At 40.6% G+C, this 21,390-nt stretch overlaps 1 protein-coding gene across 3 annotated transcripts in view; it reads left to right on the top strand.

The window, feature by feature from the left end:
* The window catches only part of EPB41L4B (erythrocyte membrane protein band 4.1 like 4B), a 258,354-nt gene that overhangs the window by 107,358 nt on the left and 129,606 nt on the right, over positions 1-21,390 (top strand). For all 3 annotated transcript variants that reach the window (XM_034761377.1, XM_034761376.1, XM_034761378.1), the window contains exons 5-12: positions 490-534; positions 4,417-4,469; positions 8,409-8,529; positions 18,715-18,802; positions 19,019-19,107; positions 19,448-19,517; positions 19,702-19,871; positions 20,078-20,187. In XM_034761377.1, the coding sequence (XP_034617268.1) occupies positions 490-534; positions 4,417-4,469; positions 8,409-8,529; positions 18,715-18,802; positions 19,019-19,107; positions 19,448-19,517; positions 19,702-19,871; positions 20,078-20,187 (746 nt within the window). The remainder of the gene's footprint in view (positions 1-489; positions 535-4,416; positions 4,470-8,408; positions 8,530-18,714; positions 18,803-19,018; positions 19,108-19,447; positions 19,518-19,701; positions 19,872-20,077; positions 20,188-21,390) is intronic.

Raw genomic sequence — 21,390 nt, 5'->3', positions numbered from 1 at the left:
ATCTTTGTTCTTCTCATTCAAAGCTCTTTTAATTTTTAAAATAAAGCCATAATTGCCTTTAGACTTAATAGCGCATTTAGGCTGCAATTCAGGACAGCACTTAAGTATGGGCTTATGTCCCATTGGCTTCAGTAGAATTAAGGCTTCATGCTCAAAGTTGAGTACATGCTTTCAGTGCGATCTTAAATAAGGATGGGTTCCTGAAATGCTGCTTTATGACTTCATCCTGCAATATGTTGAGCAGTCCTGCGAGGTGTAAAATGTTCTGAACTCCCACTGACTTCAATGAGAGTTAAGGGTACTTAGCATCCCACAGGTGTGTGCAGTGCTCTTTATAATTGATCCCGAAGGCTCATGTAACTTACAAAACCAGTTTATGGAAATGTCTTGACTAAGAGCGTACTCTTGACAAAGGGATAAGAGCTGAAAAGATGACTCTGTATGCATTTGATTGTTTGCTTATATTTATTTATTTAATTTATTTGTTAGGTACCTGTTTGTATTACAGCTCCGACAAGACATTCTTTCGGGAAAGTAAGTACATTTTTGTTCCTGTAACCTTGCTTAAAATGTAAGTGAAAGAGCACCACTTTAAGGGTTAAAAGTATTACTTTAAGCCCATAAGCTCTTGCTGATCCTTTCTGTTATTCAAAGATGTATATAAGGAATTGTAAATTGCATTTACTAATCCAGTGTTCTCTTGTAAGTTTTTTCTTTTTCCATTAGAATACAGAAATGTATACACATACATTAATCATAATCAAATTAATAAAATCTAGTGGAATAAGAACTTTTTCATTTGGTCAGAAGGTGGTAGAAACATATCTATGCATACAATATTATGCAGAGCTTTCTGTGTCATAGTTTTAACAATTCCATTATCCTTAATGGCTATTTGCATGTTACAGATTTAATTGTAAGTGAGCATTATGCTGCAATTAGCCATTGTTAAATATTCAACAATAAAATACACTCGTACAACATGATTAAAATAAATAAACTTATATGGATCATACTAATCCTATGTATCCTGTTATCTTACATATATTTGAAATTGAAATGAGAAATAGTCAAAATACGACCCTTAAAAGAAACTGAGAAGCCCTGAGAGCTCTTAATTTGAACAATATATGGTGGTGAAACTGGACATTGTGTTCTGTATGGAGTGGAAGATGGGAGTGATCAGCAAGAAAAGCTACCTTACTGAGGTCAGAACATGTAGGGATAAAGTGAGAAAGGCCAAAAGCCATGTAGAGTTGGACCTTGCAAAGGGAATTAAAACAAATAGTAAAAGATTCTATAGCCATATAAATAAGAAGAAAACAAAGAAAGAAGAAGTGGGACTGCTAAACACTGAGGATGGTGTGGAGGTTAAGGATAATCTAGGCATGGCCCAATATCTAAACAAATACTTTGTCTCAGTCTTTAATGAGGAGCTTAGAGATAATGGTAGGATGACAAATGGGAACGAGGCTATGGAGGTAGATATTACCACATCCGAGGTAGAAGCCAAACTCAAACAGCTTAATGGGACTAAATCGGGGGGCCCAGATAATCTTCATCCAAGAATATTAAAGGAACTGGCACATGAAATTGCAAGCCCATTAGCAAGAATTTTTAATGAATCTGTAAACTCGGGGGTTGTACCATATGACTGGAGAATGGCTAACATAGTTCCTATCTTTAAGAAAGGGAAAAATGTGATCTGGGCAACTACAAGCCTGTTAGTTTGACATCTGTAGTATGCAAGGTCTTGGAAAAAAATTTGAAAGAGAAAATAGTTAAGGACATTGAGGTCAATGGTAATTGGGAGAAATTACAACATAGTTTTACAAAAGGTAGATTGTGCCAAACCAACCTGATCTCCTTCTTTGAGAAGGTAACAGATTTTTTTAGACAAAGGAAAGGCAGTGGATCTAATTTACCTCGATTTCAGTAAGGTATTTGATACAGTTCCACATGGGGAATTATTAGCTAAATTGGAAAAGATGGGGATCAATATGAAAATTGAAAGGTGGATGAGGAACTGGTTAAAGGGGAGACTACAATGAGTTGTACTGAAAGGTGAACTGTCAGTCTGGAGGGAGGTTACTAGTGTAGTTTCTCAAGGATCGGTTTTGGGACCAATCTTATTTAATCTTTTTATTACTAACCTTGGCAGAAAAAGTGGGAATGTGCTAATAAAGTTTGCAAGATGACACAAAGCTGGGAGGTATTGCCAATACAGAGAAGGACTGGGATATCATATAGGAAGATCTGGATGACCTTGTAAACTGGAGTAATAGTAATAGGATGAAATTTAATAGTGAAAAGTGCAAGGTCATGCATTTAGGGATTAATAACAAGAATTATTGTTATAAGCTGGGAATGCATCAGTTGGAAGTAACAGAGGAGGAGAAGGACCTCGGAGTATTGGTTGATTACAGGATGATTGAGCCGCCAATGTGATATGGCCGTGAAAAAAGTTAATGCGGTCTTGGGATGCATCAGGCGAAGTATTTCTAGTAGAGATAAGGAGGTGTTAGTTCTGTTATACAAGGCACTGGTGAGACTCATCAGGAATACTGTGTGCAGTTTGGTCTCCCATGTTTAAGAAGGATGAATTCAAACTGGAACAGGTACAGAGAAGGGCTACTAGGATGATCCGAGGAATCGAAAACCTGTCTTATGAAAGGAGACTCAAAGAGCTTGGCTTGTTTAGCCTAACCAAAAGAAGGCTGAGTGGTGATATGATTGCTCTCTACAAATATATCAGAGGAATAAATACCAGGGAGGGAGAGGAATTATTTAAGCTCAGTACCAGTGTGGACACAAGAACAAATGGATATAAACTGGCCATCAGGAAGTTTAGACTTGAAATTAGACAAAGATTTCTAACCATCAGAGGAGTGAAGTTCTGGAACAGCCTTCCAAGGGGAGCAGTGGGGGCAAAAGACATATCTGGCTTCAAGCCTAAGCTTGATAAATTTATGAGGGGGGGGGGTGGTATAATGGGCTAGCCTAATTTTGGCAATTAATTGGTCTTTAACCATTAGCAGTAAATAGACCCAATGGCCTGTGATGGGATGTTAGATGGGGGGGGATCTGAGTTACTACAGAGAATTCTTTCCTGGGTGTCTGGCTGGTGAGTCTTGCCCACATGCTCAGGGTTTAGCTGATCACCATATTTGGGGTCAGGAAGGAATTTTCCTCCAGGGCAGATTGGCGGAGGCCCTGGGGTTTTTTTGCCTTCCTCTGCAGCATGGGGCACGGGTCACTTGCTGGAAGATTCTCTGCATCTTGAAGTCTTTAAACCATGATTTGAGGACTTCAGTGGCTCAGACACAGGTTTGATACAGGAGTGGGTGGGTGAGATTCTGTAGCCTGCATTGTTCAGGAGGTCAGACTAGATGATCATAATGGTCCCTTCTGAAGAGCAAGAAAAAGATTTGGTTAATAAATAGCTAAACTACAGTAAATATTGTATTTTTTGTTTTTTTAGGACATTAGAAGGTTTCAATTTGAACCAGAAATTTATTATTTATTACACAATAAAACAAGTGGCACATACAAATGGGAAAATGATTATACTCTGTGTGTAATTAGGACAAAGAATGTCTTGATCTGTATGATTATTTAAAATGTAATGTGAGCTTGCCATTCTTGTCAGTATGACAGATGCAAGGGAGTGGAAAAAACACTCAATAATAGTGTCAACACTTATTATTTAAGACGCTTAAAAAATGTTTTTTGCAGCCTCACTCTTTTTGACAAATGTAATTGTGCATTTGTGAGGTGTGTGTGTGTATATATATATATATATTTTAAAAGTTATAAAGAAAAATATTTAATCTTAGACTGGGGTGTTTCCTAGAATCCATTGTAGGAATACTACCTATTTTCTTCTTCTGGATTAATGTTTTCAGCGTTAGTTTAAACATGATTTATAGTTGAGAATATCATGTTTTCAGTATTAATGAGAAATTACTAAACTAAGAAATTATTAGTTTAATTACTAACTTGTAACTAAACTTAATTAAATGGAAATATTAGTATTAGAATGATCTAAATACCATGCAATTTAACTGATACTTTGGAGTCAATATTTTATTTTCAGTTAGACTGTTGGAGAACTCTTTTAGATTCTTCTGGAGAAAGGGCTTATATAAAGTATAATTTAAGAAATGTGCATATTTTTATTGCACCTTTAAGACTAACAGAAGTATTGGAGCATAGGCTTTCGTGGGTGAATGCCCACTTCATCAGACGCAAGACAATGTGTCTGATGAAGTGGGCATTCACCCACGAAAGCTTATGCTCCAATACTTCTGTTAGTCTTAAAGGTGCCACAGGACCCTCTGTTGCTTTTTACAGATTCAGACTAACACGGCTACCCCTCTGATACATATTTTTATTGTTTGTTTCATCTCTTTAAAGACTGAAATGTCCATATGATACCGCTGTGGAACTAGCAGCTCTATGTCTTCAAGGTATGTGACTATTTAGAAGGAATTTGCATAACCTTTTATTTTAAAAAGTTGACCAACAATTTCTTCACATATTTTTTCCCTTTTGTCATGAATAGGCACTAATTGACAGTACATTTGTTTAAGTGGCAGCTATTTTTATTGTGGTTAGTCACTAGTATCATAAATTTGCTGAGTTTTAGAATCTCTGACTCATAATCAGACATTTGTGAAACTTTTGTAATGAAACTCAGTTCAAGTTCATAGTTTTGAAATTATGTGCCATGGCTTGACTGAGCATAGGCCTAATATTGGCCATGGTCCAAAGTCCACTGACATCAAAAAGAGTCTTTCCATTAAATATAATGGGCTTTGGATCCTTCAAATTTAGTGTTTTGGGACCAAGTAGTGGTTTTGGATTAGATTGACTATGAAATTCTGGGTTCAATTCAACCTAGGATTAGGAACAAAATTCAGGGAAGACAAGACCAGGCAAAAGTAGTAATAATAACAATAACATCATTTCCCATGAAATTGTGATCCATATTGCACAGTTTTGTTCATACTGTAAACGTACACAAAGATGATAAAGGAATTGTTTACTCCCTTTTCTTTTCTTTCATGTTGCTTCTTTACTCTCTCAACATGGACCTTCTGGGTTAAAGTCCAGAGCCCACATTAGCTTCAAATTGTTATGCACTTATTTTAATCTGTGGAGACTCTAGAATATCACAAGCACCGGTAACTTCATCACAATTTTAGACAAGGAGAACTGTTCATAGAACAGCTTGACATGTCTACAGTTCTGGTAATCAAAGATATGGAGAATTATATCTCTACTAAGAAAAGGAATAGAGCAGGTCATCCATTTACAGCATTACCAGTATCATAAAAGAAATTTTTCTTATCCAGTATCAAAACCAATATTTTAAAAACTGTATGTCAAAACAAAGTACTTATAAATGGTGATGGCATTTTTTTTCTTTGATCCAATCAATTTTTCTCTATTTGGAGGTACTTATAGTAACTTTCTCTAAAATAATGTCATACGTTGGCACTGTAATATTGAATTCTCTCTGCAGATATTAGAATTACAATTTTTGGATCATTTCTTGTATATTTCTTTCCTTTATATTGATATTGGAGACTTGTAAATAAGCAGAGGAGTTTAAAGAACTGTAAAATGATTATTCCCTCCTCAGTAGTTTAAACTTCACCCAAAATTTAAATGTATCTTTTAGTGTGGCTTTTTTAAGGGTGAGCAGGATGATAAAAGGGCAGGTCACATAGGAATTGGTGTGTTAATCATTTTAAATGGGGGCCAGATTCTTTCTCTTAACCAAGACTCTATTTTTACTTCACCGTTATGGCTGGTTTATGAATAATATTGTTCTATTAGATTAATTCTTTTATTGTTTCAACTAACTGCCTTAAGAGCTGGTGTTTTCTTTACAAAAGTACAATTTACATCTCAAAGACAACGCAAAGAAAAATCTGGAGAGAAGCATCTATTCATGCTTTTGTAGCTGCTTTAGAATTCTCCTGTATTGCAACTTCCACTTTATATAGTATTTTAAAGTTTGGTTTTATTCAGTCTAAAATAATTGGTACAATACGTTAAATTATATATTTAAGGTCACTCTGACACAATTCACTTAACCAGCTGCATTTCTGAGCTACTAATTGAAACCAACAAGTGAACTCTTCCTCATATATTTTAAATATCTCAAGTTGTCTGTTTGCATTATCACATTTGTAAAATCCTATTACACATTTATTTTTCTTTCTACATTAAAGAGACAGTGGTGTCTCTACAGGTGAAATAATTTTACACTTTTTAAAGACACCTGGGTAGCTACCTAATTTTAAAATGCATCCACCAGTTGGTGCATTTATTTATAATTTGTCTATTTACACGTTAGAATGCAGAACACACTCCAAAATAAGCCATCCTCATCCCTGAACCTCCAGTAAAAACCTGAGAAAAGAGATGGACCTAGGACTATGCCTCAAATGTCAACAAATTTGCATTCTGTTGAGCCAGCCAGGGAAGCTAAATGTACAAAACTGGCTCTGCTGATTTATCCTTATCAGCATCAGAGGCTTCTGACTTCTCTCAGACACAAAACAGCAGCAGAGTTGTCAAATGTCTCTGTGAAAACTTGTGTATATGTTTTACTGTTGTAATTCACATTGGAAAATACTGTTGAGCAAAAAATATACATGTGATAATGATCTCATTATATTTAATATTTTAGACACCCTAAAATTTGGTCATAAATTTAATTGTTGGCTAACAATTAATCTGGGTGTCCTTGATCACTTAAAATAATTCATTATCATTTTTTATCTTCAAAAAGACTATTTTTCCATGTAAATAGTCTTTCTATTCTGTATTTCTGCAACTTTTATGTGTAATGTTCACATGAAGCAATAGTAGATTTTCTTCAACAGAACTGACTTTCTTAATTCCTTTGTTGTTCATGACAGCAAGAACACAGATGCATTATAAATAAGGCTACGTGTCTGTCACAGAAGTCACGGACTCTGTGACTTTCCGTGACTTCTGCAGCGGCCTGTGCTGACCCTGGGCTAGCAGCAGAAGTTTCGGTGTGTGGAAGGGGGCTCAGGGCTGGGGCAGGGAGTTTGGGGTGTGGGCGGTGCTTACCTTGGGGCTCCCCGGCTCCCACCGACATATCTCTGCAGCTCCTAGGCAGAGAGGCCAGGGGGCTTGGCATGTAGCTCGCGGCCGCAGGCGCTACCCCCACAGCTCCCATTAGCTGTGGTTCTTGCCCAACCAGCAGGGGTCCCGGGTTGCGCCTGGCCCCCGCACCCGAGCACCAGCGTGGATCCTGCGCAGCGCTTCCCTCCCCCCCCCCCCCCCCCCAAGCGTGGGTCCCAGGCTGTGCGCCACTGCCCGCACGCGCGCGCACACACACACCCTCTAGTGCCAGTGGGGGTCCCTGGCCGTGCAACACCACCCGCCTCCTCCCCCATAATAGAGGGGGTCCCGGCCACCCTCCTCAGCACCCACGGTGCCCCCAGACCACCCCTACCTGTGGTCCTCCAGCCCAAGTTTTAGTTAGGGGCATATAGTAAAAATCATGGGCAGGTCATGGGGTCGTGAATTTTTGTTTACTGCCCATGACCTGCCCATCACTTTTACTAAAAGTACCCATTAAAGCACCAACATTAGCACATATGTAGGCCTGTGTCATTTGTATGTGGTAGCATTGGGAATGCATGTTTGCTGCATATATGTTAAATTGCAAATTATTTGTATAGGTCAGACATTCATGGAACCATGTGGGAAATTTCTCACCAAATTTCTCGGGGCTCAATTCAGTAGGGTTCTGATCTCAATTATAGGGTGCTGAACACCTTGCAGGATCAATACCAGGCTCAATCTGTGCCTTCCAAAAAAAAAAAAAAAAGCTCTTCCCAAATATATACTACAGACATGAAAATTATGATAGTGTTGGGGTTTTAGAAAATGCTATAATCAATTTCTTGATACTAGCTACTGTATCGTTACATTTCCATATATACAATATGGGAAGAAATATGCAATCGTGGAAAACACTACTTAGTGATGGAAAAAATACATGTTTCAATTAAAGGAAATGCGTAGTATCCTTGTATGTAAAAGCAGTGCATTTGATCTGTTTTGAATTGAAATTATATTCCTCTTGAAATCTCTTAAATGCAAGAAGTAGCAGTATTTCATGTGTTTAGAATTCTGAATCTGTGTCCTAAACTTTCCTATAGAGTTTCTAGTCTGATTTGTAATTTGAGATGGCAGAACTTAAGTACTTATACAGATGACAACAACAAATGTATATTCTAAAACTTCTTCGGTAGGCTGCTAAATGGGGATATGGAAGTATCTTTGTAGAAGCAAGTTGTTTTTTAATGTTTGTGGTGACAGAGTGACCTTTTTTCTGGCTTTCTGAATGATTCCAGCTGAACTTGGAGAGTGTGAGCACCCAGAACACACACCAGAACTAGTGTCTGAATTCAGATTTACACCAAACCAGACTGAAGCTATGGAATTTGATATCTTTCAGAAATGGAAAGAGTGCAGGTATGGTACCTGTGTGGTGGTGTCAGTTATAATAAAGTTACACAAGAGATTCTTCTCCAAAATCAAATATTGCTGCCTAGACCCCTGTTTTGGGGTCAAACAGTCTCAATGTGTGTTGTTTTAGGGGTTTTCTAGAGACCTCTAGAACCCCTTTAAAGAAGTGGCAGGCATTAACATCAGACAGGGTTGTGTGGTTAAGTTAATTGCAAGTTTCAGCATTTTGGCTCCATTTTTTCTCCTTGACCTGTGTTGAAGGAGTTCATTTTCCACAAGTGAGAATTTTCATGCCTTCCAAGCCTCCTTCACTTAAGCAAGCAAGACTCCTTCACTTAATTTGTAGTTAAGGTAGCATTGTCAAAGATCTATTTTTGCCCACACACTCAATCTTTCAAAGATTTCAGGTATTTGGTATCAAACCAGAAGCCTAAATCCAACCCTCCCAGCCTGTGTGTGTTGGTTTGTGGGGGGGTTGGATGAGGATGAAATTGAGACATGAACTAGGAATGTCTTAGCTCAGAAATCTTCGTCTTAAAGCCAAAATATTGAGTCCCCTTTGGTCAAAAGGAACTTGACTATTGGAAATTATGAAGACTGTATTAGCCACTATTCAGTTTTTCTAAAACTTTGGAGAACTTACGAATCTGGATTGTTGCAGTAGTACTGTGCTATTTGCAGCTATAACCAGTTACATGGCAGCAATTCAGTGGAGTAAGAGATAATTAGCAGTAATGGAAAAGGAATAACTTGGACATTTTGAACTTTAATGCTCTCCTCTTAACAAATGGATATAGAGGCACTAATGTGCAGTTTTGTAACTTGCTTTTCTCATGCTGTCATAGAAACTGATGACAAATTAGAGGCATGCAATTTTATTTTTTTCTGATAAGTCACTTTTTTGAGAAATGGGAATTTGGTTTAGTATAGCTTCTTGGAATCTTTGAGCTTGTTATGGACTCCAATGACATTACATTGAAGTCAAGCGTGGTTTTCAAACCAAGTCTCCATTTGTGTGGTACAATTGTTCTCCCCCAAACAAATCGTCATTAAAAAGCATGAACGAACTGTGGATGCAAACTTGTGCCCTCAGAAATGGAAGCCCAGTTTAAAAATTAGGCCCCATAACACCAAAGTTTTTTTTTATTACTGGTCCCTATGTGTATTCTACCATACACCTGAGAGTGAAAATCTTGCAAGTAGTGTCCATTCGTCCGTGTCTGCACCTTGGAACTCCTTGTGCTCAGCACCGAGGATATAAGGGGAGGTGCAGACTGACCGCCTCTTCGGTTTCTTCTTACTGCTGCATGGCCTGAGTCGGAATCCTCTGTATCTGGAGGTATCCTTGCACTGTCTTCATCTCTGTTATATATAATTGTATAAAATCTGGTAGTGTTTTTATAGAGTTTTATAGTATTCTGTATAATTAGTGTAGCTTAGTTTTCCCAACCTTGAGGACTCTCTCTGTCTCCCCTTTTGGGAGTAGGACTATGCTCAGAATTCTGGGATTTAAAAACTTTGTGTCCTATCCTTGCTTCTTCTCACTCTGTTTATTGCATTGGTGCACAAATCTCCACCAAATGCACTATCTGTTGCTTCCTCCCACTCCAGAACCAAGAGGGATGAGAGCTTTGCTTGAGGAAACACTTCATGGAGAAAGCCATAAGACTTCAGTCAGATCCAGACTCGGGATGCCTTCCTGTATGTCAATCTCAGTCCTTGAGCATCGCACTTTTGAGCATGAGCTCTGGAGCAGAGGTCAGATCAGCTAACTCTAAGCTGGTCTTGTCAAGAGAATGAGGGGCACTGTCAGAAACATAAAAACAGATCCCTCTCTAAGTCTGTTTCCAGAAGAAGGATCCCTCCTCGACCTCTTCCAAGTCAGTTGAGTCTCCATGTACAGGTCCCAAGGACTTAGGTTTGCCTAAGCCTCCGGACCATGACGTAAAAGTGTGCAGGAACAAAGCTCCAATGGTACCAGCCCCAGCATTGACACTGATGCTGACTGTAATCTCTAGCCAGAAGACCAACAACCACCTGTACCAACCAAGAGCTCTAGATGGAACTCTTTCTCTGACAGAACTAGCCTGGCCCCACAGGGATCCACCAACCACTGTCTGTCGTGGCACCAGATCTGGCGAAAACCAACAACTGGGACATCTAGAACATCAGGACAGACTGAGACATATACTACCCTGGACCAACAGTGTCCTCTACTTTTGGGTCCAATCCTTCTGAGTGACATTTTGACCCCAGAAAAGGAGCCATCTCAAGGAGAATAAGTTACTCCCCTAGTCTGTCTAGGAGCCACAGCTTAGTTCCTGTCATTGACAGTACTGCCAATGGAGTTTGCTTTCTAATCTGCTGAATTCTATGTCCAGTACGAACCATCGCCTACCTAGGGAGGTTAGCATAGACAGGACTTCAAGAATTTCTTGGACCTGTCCTGGGCTCAGGTAGGATTATCCTCCAAGAGATTTCTCATATATAATGCCTTGCCACCACCACCACCACCACCACTACCCCCTCCCAAACAGCCTTTGACCCATAGTAGTGACCCTATTGGGGTCTGGGGGATCCTTATGCATGTCACCCAGATCCATGCACTCGACAAGAGCGTCACATTGTCCCTCTCCTCCTGACAACAGCATCTGGCTTCTCAGGAATATGTGGAGGAGGAAGATGATGAGCCGGATCAGGTGATATCAACAAGCATATCCTCTTCCTCACCTGATGGGGTAATTGCCCCATCTTCACCATTCCTGCCTGATGACCATAGGCAATATCAATAACTATTGCAGAGGGCAGCAGCAGAACTTCAGATTCCATTAGAAGTTCAAGATACGAAGCACAAACTCTTGGATATTCTGCAGCCCACCAGACCAATCAGATAGCTCTCCTGGTGAATGAGGCCAGTATGGAACCAGCTAGAATGGTATGGCATACAACAGCAACCTGTACTTCTATGACTAAAAGGGCTGAGAAATATTACTTTGTGCCTGTGAAAGGGGCAGAATTATTTTTTACCCACCAAGCCCTGAGCTCCTTAGTAGTACAAGTAGCCACAGAAAGATCCAGATAGCAACACCCTAAAACCATTGCTGCAGACAACACCTGGGCCTTCTGGGGAGGAAGGTATTTACATCCACCAGTCTCCAGTTCAGAATCTCTAGCTACCAGCTCCTGTTAGCAAAATAATATTTTATGAACTACACAAAGTTCCTGGAATTCTAAGATAAAATTCCCCCAGGAAGACAAGACGGAATTCCAAGCCCTTACTGAGGAAGATAGACTCGTGGCTAAAACCTCACTGCAAGCTGCAGTGGATTAGACTTCCTGGTCATTTATACCTCGGCCCCAAAGAGGCTTGCAATGACTGAAGAACATGAGTACCGACGAAAGACCATGAGTACCAACCTCAAGGCAGACTGTTAGGAAGCAGGGCACAAACCCCAAATTGGTTGTGGTGGTCTATATTTAGCTTTCACCAACCAATTATCAAGTGTAAACTCCTCAGGCACTACAACAGCCTTAATATGTAGTCCCAGATAGTCCCCTGGGGTAGTCCATTCTATTTCGCTCCTCCCCCCCTCAGATAAGTGTTCCTTTGTGATAGATGGCCCTTTACACCAAGAATCACAGCAATACTCAAGTTACTTCCAGTTCCAAAGGACCAGTCACTTACCCCAGTCAATTGTGTGATGGGTTCGGTCACAGAGATCCCCTTGGGACTGTCACCTGATGTGCTAGAATTACCTCTGAGCCCGTTTTTCACTGCCAACTTGGGACTCCTGAACCCTGCCTTGTTGAGCCACACATGCTAGTCTGCTGCAATCCTGACCCAGGTCTGGTCCACGCCCCGAAAGCTGCAGGCTTTAACCAAAACTGCTCAGCAAGTCACCTATCTCCAGCACCCAGCTCCCAATGGGATCCAAACCCCAAATAAATCCATTTTACTCTGTATAAAACTTATACAGGGTAAATTCATAAATTGTCCACCCTCTATAACACTGATAGAGAGATGTGCACAGCTGTTGGCTCCCCCAGGTATTAATCACTTACTCTGGGTTTATTAATAAACAAAAGTGATTGTATTAAGTATAAAAAGTAGGATTTAAGAGGGTTCAAGTAATAACAGACACAACAGAATAAGAATAAAACAGAACACACAAGTCTAAGCCTAATACATTAAGAAACTGAATACAGGTAAATCTCACCCTCAGGAATGTTCCAATAAGCTTCTTTCACAGACTAGACTCATTTCTAGTCTGGGCCCAATCCTTTCCTCTGGTACAGTTCTTGTTAGTTACAGCTCAGATGGTAGCTCAGGGATTTCTCATGACTGGCCACCCCTTTGTTCTGTTCCACCCCCTTTATATCTTTGGCACAGGGCTGTGGAATCCTTTATCTCTTTCTGGGTTCCTACCCTTCCTTCTAAATAGGAAAGCACCAGGTTTAAGATGGATTCCAGTACGAGGTGACATGGTCACATGTCCTGTGAGACTCCAAGCCTTCATTCTTCCTGGCCTGACTCACAGGAAGGCTTGCAAGTAAATAGAGCCATTTACAACCAATTGTCCTAGTTGATGGGAGCCATCAAGATTCCCACACTTTGCATAATTACAATAAGACGTCAGAGTTATATTTCATATTTCTAATTTCAAATACAAGAATGATACATTTATACAAATAGGATGACCACACTCAGTAGATTATAAGCTTTGTAATGATACCTTACAAGAGACCTTTTGGGTGAAGCATATTCCAGTTTCATTATATTCACACTCGTTAGCATATTTTCATAATATCATATTGAGTGCAAGGTCACAAATTGCACCTTAGATCTCACCCAAAGACAACACTTGAAGCCAATCTTATAATAAACTATCTAAAGATTTATTATATGGGGGGAAAACAGAGTTATTTGCAAGGTTAAAGCAGATAAACAGATATATATGAGTTAGTTAGATTCTTTAATTTCAAAAGGTAATAGAAGCAAGTATAATCAACAAGTTCTATATGTCCTTTAGGGCTAACCCAGGCTAAGCAGCTGGCAATCTCTTGCTTATGCCTGGAAAAACCTTGCCTTCCAGAGTCCAAGCAGCATAGAGATACCTATGTTGGGGGGGGGGTTATCCTTTCCTACTCTGTGCTCTGAGCTGCAAGCTCAGCTGATAAGGAGGAATCCACGTGCATGACTCATCTTTATGGGGGAGAGAGCAGAACAACAAACAATAGTCTGTCTGGTGTCAATGGAGGTTGGCTCTTGGGAAGGACATAGCACCTTCTGTTTAAGATCAGCCCTTCACATTAATTTACAGTCACAGAGGTTCACAATACAACCTCCCAATATGGGATACAGATGTTATAAGTGAGATTAATGCATGCAGCAATTTACAAGCAGTCAGTAAAGTCTAAACACATTCTTGTAATTCTAATACCTATTTTAACAATACTAACGCACAGTTGAGCCAGACTGGTTCCAGCTGTGTGTTTGTCAGTGTTCAATTGAGACATGGGAACTTTGACATGAGCTGGCATTTGGTCTGCCAGCATCACAGAGGGGAAGCATCGTAAACAGGTATGTAAGCTGAGACCTCTTCCATAGCCTTTCTAGCACCAACGACCATATGAACCACCATGCAAGCATCCAAGAGCTTAGAGGCCAAGGTATGCAGCCCCATCCCTCAACAACAGCTACCCAGCCTTATCCACTGGCTAAAGGCTACTTTTGACCGGACTCTGGGGAGTTGCAACATAATGATGATATCATCCTCACCTGTTTCCAAATTCCCCTTTGGTGGCTGCCTAGCATACATTGCCCACAACTGGAGGGCTGTAACAGACAAGTGGGTACTAGATATCATCCACGTTAGCTACCATCAAATTTCTTTCTCCGCCTACTCAGAAGTCCCCTTTCTGGCCCCTATTCAGGGTCTGCGCTCATGAGAAGATCCTCCTCAAATGAGGAGGTAGACTTGCTCCTCAAACGAGGACCTATAGAGCAAGTTTCACCTCAGCATCCAGGGAAAGGGTTGTACTCCCACAATTTCATAATTCCCAAGAAAAAGGTAGGATGGAGGCCCATTCTCAACCTACGTCAGTTAAATGTTTATATTCACAAATTAAAATTCTGCATGGTTAAGTTGGCCTCATTAATTCCCTGCTTAGAAAAAAGACGTATGATGAGCAGTTCTCGACATGAAAGATGCTTACTTTCCTGTGGATGTTCACCTGACCCACAGGTTCCTCAGGTTTCTTGTAGGACAGGAACACTCCCAGTTCAGAGGACTCCCATTGTGTCTGACAACAGCACCCAAGGTCTTCACCAAGATCTTCTCAGTGGTGGTAGCACAGATGAGATGAAATGGCTACATCATTTTCCTTTATTGGAATGACTGGCTTCTTACAGGCAGATCCTATCTGGAAGTTCAGTTGTCAACTTTGTCCTTTCTCTGCCTGCTGGCATCCTTGGGAATCTGCATAAACATGGAAAAGTGTATTTTGACCCCCACACAGCTCATCAACATTATAGTCGTGACCCTGGACTTGACTGCAAGCAAGAGCCTCCCTCCCTGCAGACAGATTCTTAGTCATGAGCAATCTGATAAACCAAGTCATGCCCAAACCCAGAACAAAAGTCCGGATCTGTCTGTCTTTGCTCAGTCACATGGCCTCCTGCTCATATGTAAGGTCATTTGCTAGGCTGCAACTCCATTGTTTGCAAGCCTGGCTCTGGTTGGTATATGTGCCATACACAGCATGAACACCGTGACAGTGCCAGTCAATATCAGGGCTTCGCTCAGAGCCCCCAAATTGTGTGCATTGGAGTCCCTTTCCTACCCCTACCCTGCCTCGTGCACACGTACACAGCCAACATGATGATAATCACGGAGGCATCCCTCGTAGGCTGGTGAGCCCACATGGGCAGAGTCACATCACAAGATACACGGACACCGTAGAAACCTGGGATGCGTATCAATCTTTTGGAACCAAGTGCAGTCAGACAGGCATGCAGTGCATTCCTCCCACTGATATGATCCTGACACATTTGGATAATGTCAGACAACATGACAACTGTTTTCTATAACAGCAAATAAGGAGGGGTAAAATCCTTTGTAGTGCACACAGAGGCAGTCAACTTATGGTGTATCTGGAACCACATCACAATTTGTGTGATGCACCTCCCAGGCACTCAGAACTCACTGGTGGAGAGCCTCAGGAGGCATTTCATCCCCAATTATGAGTGGGAGTTACCACTGGGCCACCTTTTGAATCACGGGCCATGTTCTTAATGTCCCACCAGTCTGTTAAGGTCACCTTCCTGGTTGCCATTACCTGGCCCAACCCACCATACACTATACTTCATAAAGAAAAGGTATCCCTTCACTTCCACCTAAAGTTCATCCCAAAGGTAATTCCTGAGTTCCACATAAACCAATCGATTCACGCACTGGTATTTTTCCTGAATGCCTCCAGTGAGGAAGGAGACGCCATTTTCTTGACGTCTGATGAGCATTGGCATTCTACCTGCAAAAAATGAAACTATTTGGGAAATTGCCCAGACTATTCGTTGCTATAGCAGAGTGGACACGGAGAAGTCATATCAGCTCCAATACTCCGTGGATTTCTGGTTGTATCCTCTTTTTCTATCAGTTGGCACATTGTCACATTCTGGGGTCCAGTCCAGCCCAGTAAGGGGTTGTGATACCATCTGCCTGTAACCGTAGGTGCTTTAAATTGTATGCTGCTGTAATTCTCTTGTCTGGTTGCTCCCAGCCAGCATACAAGCATGCAATGAGTGTCTTTGTAATAAGCAACCCTGGACCAGCAACGCTGATTCCAGCAGCCTATTTGCTACACTCCAGGTACGCACCAGCTTTTTGGTTACACCTGGTAAGATTAACCCCAACACCCCTCATCCCAAATTTTCCAAAATTAATGTGCTCTGCAATATCTAGCCCTTTCCTGGACCATTTAGAGGAATAATAAGGTTTGTTTGGTCTTCTAAAGAGACAAACTGCATAGCTTATCACTTTAAGTGGAGTTAATAATCACTTCCCACAACACTGGGTTTGTTTAGATTAAAAAGTAAAACAAGTTTACTAGCCAAAGGAGATAGGATCTCAAGTGAGTTCAGGTATAAAGGATAGAGTTAGAAATGGTTACAAGGAAATAAAAGTGAAAAACGCTTTTTAGAGGCTAATACCTAACAAAACTACCATCTTATGTCAAGGTAAGAGTCTTACCACACTCCCTTCCAACTAGATGGCTGCCCTACCCCTCTGGTCATCTTCTTCCGCAACGTTCAAAGTGCTCAGTTCCTTTGTCATCTTAAGTGAAAGGTCACTTGATGTTCTTTGACTCTCTCTTTTATAGTCCAGTTAACCTTTAAAATGGATTCTACTGAAGGTTGCCCCCCAAAATAAAATAAAATTCAAGCTGTGAGAAAGGAGACCTGGAGTCTGGTGAAGGAAGTCCTATGTTGGTTTCGTCCCCATTTTTTTTCAAAAATGCAAATTGATCTGTTCCTGCTCTTTGCAATGCAAATGAATGGCTACTTGCCAGTGATTGCTAATCAATTTTGATTACACCTGCTGAAGGCATCAGCTTGTCCTTAGTCTGGGAGAAACCTGCTTACCCACTCCCCAGACCTGTCTGGTAAACACACTTTAGTTCCACATTTCCTTCATATGGTCTCTTGGGTGTTTACTGTATATACACCATGCAAGAATACTAATTACCTCTGTGTTGTTAATTTTGTAGTTATACCTTACATGACACGTAGCTGATACAGTTTGACATTAATGAGTTGCGGTACACTGAACTGGTCAGGTCAGCAGAACCTCCCTATCAGATACCAATAAGCCGCTTGCACTGTGATGCTGTTAAGGTCACATGCATCTCCCTCACCCGGATGGAGTGAGAGTCCATTCCACTAGAGGACAGGCAATCTCTGTAGCAACAGTTTGAAAAGTGCCTCTGTTGGACATAGGGTGACAAGATGTCCTGATTTTATAAGGACAGTCCTGATTTTTGGGTCTTTTTCTTATATAGGCTCCTATTACCCCCCACCCCCTGTCCTGATTTTTCACATTTGCTGTCTGTTCACCCTAGTTGGACATTTGTAAGGCTGCAACCTGGAGTTCCATACGCACTTTCACAAAGCATTGCACTCTGGTTCAAGCCTCTTCTGCTGACACAGACTTTGGAATTGCAGTGTTACAGACATCTATACCTCCTGTATCCTCGCAACCCCCTCCTCCTATTGAGGACTGCTTGCCAGTCACTCATGTGTGAAGCACTCATAGGGACTGGCCCTTGAAGAAGAAATGGAGGTTACTTACCTGTAACTACAAGTTCTCAGATGTGTGGTCCCTATCTATATTCCACTACTCACCCTCCTTCCCCTCTGCTTCGGCCTATGACTGGATTCGTGGTAGATAAGGAGCTGGAAAGGCAGTCAGTCTGCACCTACCCTTATATCCTCCGTGCTGAGCATGTGAAAGTCCAGGGCGGAGGCATGGACCAACGGCCACTACTTGCAAGAGATTTTCAGAGCCCCTAAACATATTTATGATGCCCAATTCCTTAACAGCTTTGAAAGTCTGAGTTTTGAAATTGTTTTGAAAAACACTTCACTAATTGAAGGTGTATGGTGTAATCAATGCAGGTGCTGCTGTGGCACAATGTTTATTAAAAAGTTTTTATATTAGTGTACTGTATATCCAGCCAGTTATGCACTTTCTTTGTAGAAATTAAGATCTTATTTGCATGCAACTGGCAGCATTTAAATGTAAACCAATCACTTTATCAAGTCTACGTGATTGGGTAAAAGGAGATTGCATTCAATGGTAAGAATGCAGGATGGCTAAAATGAAAAAGTTCTGCTGTGTATGAATTCAGCTGCATGGAGTCTATCTGTAGTCTTCTAGGCCCCAATTCAGCAAAGCATTTAAGCCTCTAATTAAGACCCAGCTTATATAGAAAACAATTAAGCGTGTGTTTAAATACTTTGCTGAACAGGGATGGACTAAGCACATGCATAAAGTTAAGCATGTATTTAAATGCTTTGCAGAGTCAGGGTCCTAGGCAGGGGAGCCTGGGTAATGGATGAAAAGGGAAGTTATACTGTATATAAGAAAGTATTCTATTGCAAACTAAAGTACATTTTCCATTTTATTTTCACAGGGGAAAAACCCCAGCACAGGCTGAATTGTGCTACTTGAACAAAGCTAAATGGTTGGAAATGTATGGTGTAGATATGCATGTGGTTAAGGTAAGACCTACATTGTCATTTATTTCTGTGGGGAGTGGAAGAGACTGTAAATAGAAGAATGTGAATCTCTTCATAAACAGGTCATAATTCTCTACTATTAAAACATCCAAACAGACTTTAATACTATATGTTATAACAAAAGTTTTGAGTTACTACCATATTAAGATTTGTGCTAGTGACTGCATATTGATTATTCCATCATGTGTTTGGTTGTAGGGAAGAGACGGATGTGACTATGCACTTGGACTTACGCCAACAGGCATATTGATCTTTGAAGGAGCAAACAAAATAGGTTTATTTTTTTGGTAATTCATTTTTTGCTTTATATCCCAATTTGTTAACTGCTGTAATCCTCCCCCTTTTAAATAATGAGTTTTGGCTTGGTTTGAATGTATAGTGTGGTGGATTTAAGAAGGGAGATTGATTTTGCAATATCAAAATAGATTAAGATACATGCTTCCGACTAGGTCAATTTATGTTTCAACAAAATCTAAAGTGATTTGTTAAACATATATTTATATTTTAAATACATTATGAGGTCAGATGTCCCATTATTGTAAACCCTCTTATATACCATTTTGTTTGTTTTTCTTTAACTAAAAATCCTAAATTTATAAAATGTCTGTTTATTTCCTGTATGTGTAGGCCTAAAATCACTAAAATGGACTTCAAAAAGAGCAAATTAACACTTGTGGTCGTAGAAGATGATGAGCAGGTAATTTTTCCCCCCTTACTTGGAACCTGATCCATTGAAGGGCTGAGTATGTTCAACTCCTGTTGGCCACCAGAAGCTGAAGGGGCTCAGTGCTTTGTTGGATCAGGCCCTTTCTCTTTTGTGTTCGCCATTAACAAATATCATGCTTGCCAACTTCCAAAGTTTTTTTTGTTTCTGCATTTAGGGCAGAGAACAAGAGCACACATTTGTTTTCCGGTTAGACAATGCAAAAACATGCAAACATTTGTGGAAATGTGCTGTGGAACACCACGCATTCTTCAGACTGCGAATACCAGCAAACAGTAAATCTAGCAGATCTGACTTCATAAGGCTGGGTTCACGCTTCAGATTCAGGTATTTAATGAAATAACTGGGCATTTGTATTTATTTGAGGACACAAGAAGACACAGGACAAAAATACAAGATTTGTCCAGTTCGTTCCAAGATTATTTATTTATTACTCTTTGCAAAGCAGCTTGGTTTCTCTAAGCATGTTTGATAAGCACAAAGTAAGGGTGGAGTTAAGTCACTCTCTCTAACTAAAAAAACATTTTTTTTAGTGGTCGAACAGAGTATCAAGCAACACATGGATCCAGGTTACGCAGAACCAGTACATTTGAAAGAAAACCCAGCAAACGGTATCCATCGCGAAGGCATTCAACTTTTAAAGGTGGGGTTTTTATTTAACCCACTTGAATTATACATATTCATTAAACTAATTGTATGCTCATTAACAGCACAGCCACACATGCATGTTGCAGAATTTCTACTGGTGTATAGATGACCATATTCAAAGCAAACAAAATTATAACTCAGTATGATGAGTATAACCGAATGAGTCACCAGCTGAAAAATCAAAGGTAGCAACTTTTTCCCTGAGTCAGTTTTGTTGTGTTATCCTTTGTGTTATCCTGCATCCTCTCCCATCCTTCACCATTCCTGTGTCTTGTCTTCTTCCCCATCCTCAGCCAGAGTTATACGTTCCCCGGGCACCTGCAAGCTCAGCTGCAGGTGCAAACCTGGAGCTACATTGGACAATTATTTTTGTGTGACTGATTTGTGATTTTGGAATGTGTGGGGTTGGCAACCCTTTTGATTTTCTCCCCTTTCCCTTTCTGCATGGGAATGGGGAGAACCACATCTAGAGGTACTTCTCTATGTGTGCATCTACGGGGTTACTGGTCCCATCTTTTGTTTCCACTGTGCTTATGTCAGCTACAAAACAATCTTATAAAACTGGTATTTATCATTCTCTGAGTCTGTCTCAGTGTGGATCCCACCTCATGCATGTGACAGCAGTATTTTTTTTATTTATTTTTTTTGAGTAGCAAAGTCTGCACGTGCACCCTGTGCCTTTTCATGGACCTGAGTGACAGTATAAAGGGCGGCGTGGCCGTGACTTTCCCTCATTCCCTCTGACTGCTTGTGGCACTGAACCTGTGGAATGTCCGACCTACTAGTTCTTAGCTTTGGCTACAATTTCTGCAAACCTTCAGAAATTCTTCAGAACTCTGTTTTGATTACCTTGATTTTTTTTGACTGCTGCAAATCACATCAATCCATCTGAACCCAGTATTGATAGTTCAACACACACACACACACACACCCCGTGCTGATCCCCCGTATATACACCCTGTACAGCTCTGTCCATTTTGCAGTGGAGGCACAATAGGAGCTTCTTTTGTCTAAGTGAGTTGCATAGACCTAGCAAGTGCTCTGTGTACCTGCCATTTTCCACTAGGACATGAGATGAAGCTCAAACTACACCTTCTGGAACAAATCATGAAGGTATCCTCAGATCCCGAGGAGACGAACTCCAAGGTCCTGCTACTGGACTAGCCAGTGTCATCCAGCATTCCTCCAGCAGACAGGC

This window comes from Trachemys scripta, chromosome 2 (assembly GCF_013100865.1).
Source record: "Trachemys scripta elegans isolate TJP31775 chromosome 2, CAS_Tse_1.0, whole genome shotgun sequence".
In the NCBI taxonomy this organism is placed as follows: Eukaryota; Metazoa; Chordata; order Testudines; family Emydidae; genus Trachemys; species Trachemys scripta.
The sequence above is the reverse complement of the archived record's forward strand: the minus strand, read 5'-3'. Positions and strand labels throughout refer to the sequence as shown.